General features: G+C 53.7%; 1 protein-coding gene across 2 annotated transcripts in view; it reads left to right on the forward strand.

The window, feature by feature from the left end:
* Positions 1 to 2,385: 2,385 nt before the first annotated feature.
* Positions 2,386 to 5,419, forward strand: part of Stap2 (signal transducing adaptor family member 2) — a gene marked incomplete at its 5' end in the record, with an annotated part of 7,903 nt that continues 4,869 nt past the window's right edge. For both annotated transcript variants that reach the window (XM_005405797.2, XM_005405798.2), the window contains 4 exon segments: positions 2,386 to 2,751; positions 4,265 to 4,336; positions 4,486 to 4,608; positions 5,217 to 5,273. In XM_005405797.2, the coding sequence (XP_005405854.1) occupies positions 2,650 to 2,751; positions 4,265 to 4,336; positions 4,486 to 4,608; positions 5,217 to 5,273 (354 nt within the window).

Genomic DNA, 5,419 nt, shown 5'->3' on the forward strand with positions numbered 1-5,419 from the left:
GCGGGGCTGCGCAGGCGCGCTCTCGCTCCTCCGGGACCAATCGCGAAACAGGCGGGAGGTGGACCTGGAGGGGGAAACTGAGGCCCGGGACCTCCGCCTGTGAGGGTCTCGTGGTTCCACTCCAGGCCGCCACCTGCTGAGTTGCAGCCTGAGGCCGGGGGTCGGGACGTGAGGGCTCAGCCTGCTGGAATCAGCGGGAAACTGAGGCAGCGAGACCGCGCACGCGCGGGAAAGGGAAGCCGGGAACTGTCTTTTGGCACTAATTGGGAAACTGAGACTAGAGGACGGTGGAGACCCTGAAGGAGGAAACCGAAGCCCAGAACCGCGGTTTTCCGGATCTGGTGGCTCCAGCTGAGGCCACTTACTGGTCTGCAGCCGGAAGCTGGGGACTCGAGTGGTTCAGCCCAGTGGAATGAGTGGAAAAACTGAAGCACATTCGTCTTGAGGGACTCAGAAGTTTGTCCTTGGTATCAGGGAGAGGTCGTGGGGAGAGGATCGGGCTGCGGTGGGGAAGCAGCGCGGAGCGCAACGTCTAAAGTGCCTTGACCTAGCTCCAGCCTCTAAGGGTTAACTTATTTTGGTTTTGTTTTTTTGAGACAGGCTGGCCTTGAATTTGCAGCGATCCTCCTGCCTCAGCCTCCTGAGTGCTGCAATTACAGGCGTGCGCGCTCACGCCCGGCTCTAAAGGGTTAATTTAGCCCCATTCCCTAAATTAATTCCCTAATTGCTCAAGAGAAGAGCCTGCCAGCCAATTATATTTCACCTATAACCAATCGGGGGCAGCAGTCGGGTTTCTTGCTCAGCCAATCAGTATTAAACTGTCGGTTCCGCCAGGTTCGGATTCAGCCAATGGGCAACTGTCCACATTGACCAATCATCAGGAGTCCGCGGGCCTCATCTCTCCAATCAAGTTTAGAGGTTGTTCTCAGCCAACCAATAAGCTCCCGGTGAAGACCTATCCCACGGGTCCAGCTTGCAGGCGGAAAGGGGGCGGGGCTCGGTGGATACTGCGCTGGGACGTTGCAGACCCGGCCTTTGTCCCTAGCTTCTGTCCCCAGCCTCTGTCCTGAGACCTTTGCCCCGAGGCAGGGACTCCGCCAGTATCTAGTATCCGGCTGACCTCAAACCCCGGGGCGGCTACATCCCAGAATTGAGAAACATGAGGACTGTCCTCAAACGCGGGTGGGATTTCCCCGGACTTCATTCAGTGGAAAAGAGGGGACAGGATATTAGGGGCACGGAGGCCCCAATTTGTTTTTTTCTTTTTTCTTTTTTTCCCCCAGTACTGGGATTAAACCAGGACCTTCCCACTCAGCTACATCCATGGCCCTTTTGCAGCTTTGTTGGTTGGTTGGTTTTTGAGACAGGGTCTCCCTATTAGCTCAGGCTGGCCTCAAACTCACAAAAATCCTCCTGCCTCAGCCTCCCAGAGGGTTGAGTTACAGTCCTGTGGACCATGCTGCCCAGTTAAACTGGTCCCAGGGAAGTTCCTCCATTTTCTTGTTAACTTTCTCTTCTGTCTCCTTCGTAAAACCCTCAGCCAGACCTCCGGTTTCTCCTGGCCAGGCCCTGGCTCTCAGCCCACACTTATGCCCCCTCCTGTCCATCTTCCACCCTGCCCCAAATGCAACTCCACCCTTCCTACAATGCAACCCTTTCCACCTCCCTCTCCTGCCCTGAATCCCTCAATGGCTCTGCATTGCCACTGACAAATAAAACAGAAACTAACCACCCCCAAGTCTTAACTGATTGTGAGCTTTATTAGGTTTAACAGATGAATAAATTGCCCTGAGCCGGGTGTGGAGGCAAATGCTTTTTATCTCAGGACTCTGGGAGGCTGAGGCAAGAGGATCCAAAGTTTGAACCCAGCCTGGGCAACTTAGCAACTTAGTGAAACCCAGTCTCAAACTAAAAAAAAATATATATAAAAAGCTATGAGCCAGGCGTGGTGGTACATGCCTGTAATTCCAGCACTCAGGGAGGCTGAGGCAGGAGGATCGCTGCGAGTTCGAGACCAGCCTGGCCTACAAAGTGAGCTCAAGACCAGCATGAACTGCATAGCAAGACCCTGCCTCAAAAAAAAAAAGAGCTGGGCCAGGGATATAGCTCAGCAGCAGAAGCACCTGCCTGGCAAGTGCAAGGTCCTGAGTTCGATTCCCCGTACCAAAAAAAAAAAAGAGCTATGGATGTAGCTCAGTGAGAAGGCTTTGTGTCCAGTCCCCAGTCCTCAAACAAACAAACAAAGTGTCCCAGATCGATACCGAGGTTTCAAGCATTTGTCTTGAAATCCCAGGAGGATGTCTTTGGAGATACAGGTAAGCTTATTCTCACATTTACACGCTACCTCAAGGGCTCTTGTATGCATGCGTGTATGTGTGTGTGTGTGTGTGTGTGTGTGTGTGTGTTTAAATCTGTCCTGTCCCCGAATCCCGAGGGCACCACCTCCCTTCCAAGCTCAGAAGCCCTTTGTGGCCGGGATTTCCCCAGATCCTCGGACCTGCCCGGCCCAGTGCCCGCCCAGTGCTGGCAGGGGAGGGAGGTGACAGGCTGACAGCAAGAGGAAATTCCCCTGGAACCTGTTTCTCAGCTTCCTGGCTCTACAGGGACGCCAGCTGGAAAGAGAGGCCCGGCCAGAGACCCCCAGCCACCATGGCTTCAGCCCCGAACCCACCCCGGGCCCCCAAGCCCAAGGCCACCCAGCCTTCACACTACCACGAGAGCTTTCTAGAGAAAAAGGGGCCTTGTGACCAGGTAAGGCGGGGCAAGGAGCTTGGCACTGCTGGGCAGCCGGGGCAGGTATGCTCCTCTCCGGACCTCAGTTCCCCACTAGCCTGGGAGGTGGGGGCGGCGCAGAATGGGCAGGACACATGCTGGGGCTGGGGAGAGCTCTGGCCATCTCTCTGTCTTCTCTCTGTCATGTCCCTGCCTCTCCCAGTGTGCTCTTTCTCTATTCCATCTGTCTCTGAGTCTCTCTGCTGATCTGTCTTGGCCTTCCTCAAGGAAAGCAGAAGCCCTCTGACTCCATGCCTCCTTCCCCTCCCAGTCCAGAGTTAACCTCGTGAATTTGAGTCGCTGAGTCAAGCTCAGTGCTGGTGTCAGGTGGGAACAGGGAAACTTAATGGGGCCACATTTAATGAGATTATATAGATACTGGCTGTGCAACCAATGCATGGTGATGTGTGTGTGCGTGTGATTAAGGGCTCAGGGCTGGGCATGGTGGCACACACCTGTAATCCCTTGTAGTCTTGAGGCTGAGGCAGGAGGATTTCAAGTTTGAGCCTAGCCTGGGCAACTGGGTGACTTAGCAAGACCTTGTTTCAAAATAAAAACTGCCTGGCAACTGCAAGGTCCTGAGTTGGATTTCCAGTACAAAAAAAAATTCAAAAAAACAATGCTATTCCCAGTGCCCGGGAGAGGGCCTGACATGTGGTAGCCCTTCAGCAAGGGTTGGGCAGAAGCATAGGTGGACCTATGGGCAGATGGTAGGTGATGGCTGGGTGCTGACCGGATGGATGGATGGATGGATGGATGGATGGATGATGGATAGACTGACAGATGGGCAGGTGGGTGGATGGATGAGTGGATGGGTGGATGGACTCAGGGACACCACTATAAAGCCAGTTAGTTCAACTCACTCTTTGAGCCTCCATCTTCATAAATTGTGAATCTGCTCGGGGCCCCTGACCCCATCAAGATTCCTTTCCTCTGTTTCCTCTCTTCTTTCTCTTTCCCTCACTTCCTTCCTTTTCTTTTTCTGTGACACTGGGGATTGAACCCAGTGCCTTTTTACTGAGCTACAAAACTCTTCTTTGATTCTGAGACAAGGCCTCACTGCATCAATAAGTTGCACAAATTGGACTTGAACTTGCAATTTTCCTGCCTCAGCCTCCCAGAGTGCTGGGATGAGAGGCGTGTGCCACCACACTTGCTTATTTTTTCCCTTTTGTGTGTGGTACTGGAATGGAGCCAGGGCCTTGTGCATGCTAGGTAAGTGCTTTACCACTGAGCCACATCCCTAGCCCAGCACCCTTTTTGTCCTTTTCTGGAGGACAACAGAAGCTGGGCCCTGGGTGGTGAGATCCTCCATGAACAGGTAACATTTGAGGAAAAACCCAAAGCTGGTGCTGATGGTAGCTCTGTGAAGGCCTAGGGAAGAGTGTCCAGGCCCAGGAAGGCAGTGCAAAGGCCCTGGGGTAGGAGTGAGCATACTCAAGGTGCCCAGCTTTGCCAGCTCACCTCTTCTCTTTCTACCTGTGGTCCCTAGGATTACAGGAAGTTCTGGGCAGGGCTCCAGGGCCTCACCATCTACTTCTACAACAGTAATCGGGACATCCAGGCAAGTACAGTGGCAGGGGCTCAGGAGCTGGCCCACCATGAGCACAGGGACCCTGCTGGGGACGTGGGTGGTAAGCCAGGGAGGGGCTACCTCATCCAAGTGGCCCGAGGGCCACAGGCCTGGTACTGAGAACCCCTGTCTCTGCCCAGCCCTTGGAGAAACTCGACTTGAGAACGTTTGTGAAGCTCACAGATGAGGCTCCCCGGGGAAGCATGTGGGACCCAGGCATCCACTTCAGCCTGGTCCTCTGGAATCAGGATGTCAAGTTCAAGGTGGGTTTGGCAAACGAGCAGTGGGAGAGGCTCTGGCTGCTCCCGGTCAACACACTCAAATGTGAGATCAACACACTCAAATGTGGAGTCGCAGGGACTCAGGCGCTGGCTTTGTGACGCTAATCAGGCAAGCCAAGCAAGCTCTGTGAGCCTCAGTCTTTGTGAGAGGGCTCCTCAGCAGAGGCCCCAGCCGTGAAAAGGCGCTGGGGCAGTATAGAACCGTGCGTTGCAGGAGCAGTGAGGAGCCCGCGTGGCTGGAGCAGAGGGAGAGAGAGGCAGGGGGGAGCAAGGAAGGTGGGAGGAGGTGGTGGGGTCACGCAGGGCCCTGTGGGCTGCAGGGAAGACTCGGGCTTTGGCCCTGAGACAGGTAGGAGCCATGGGAGAGTTCAGAGCACCAGAGGTACATGTGTTCTACGTTTTCAAATATTAATATGATATTAACATTAAAAAAGAATATCCCAAGTTACTGAGGCCTTACACTTAGACATCATCCTAAATTAATCTATCTTATTACATTTTCAAAGTGGCTCTTGGAAACAGGGAACAGTCCATTTCACAGATGGCTAGACTGAGTCTTGTCCATATGGTGTCTTTCTTCTCCTCCCTAGGCGGAGAGCCTGGAGTCTCGGGAGATGTGGAAAGGCTTCATCTTGACTGTGGTGGAAGTAAGTGTGGCTGCCTTCTCTCCCTCCCTCCTTTTCTCTCCTCTTTCCTCAGAGATCTTCCTGTTCCTTCTCATCCTTCATTCCCTGAATGAGTTTCTAGGGTGTAGCATGATGGTCTCAAACTTTGGGCCCATGACCTAAACACA

This window comes from Chinchilla lanigera, unplaced genomic scaffold (genome assembly GCF_000276665.1).
Source record: "Chinchilla lanigera isolate Chin_1 unplaced genomic scaffold, ChiLan1.0 scaffold00094, whole genome shotgun sequence".
Lineage (NCBI taxonomy): Eukaryota > Metazoa > Chordata > Mammalia > Rodentia > Chinchillidae > Chinchilla > Chinchilla lanigera.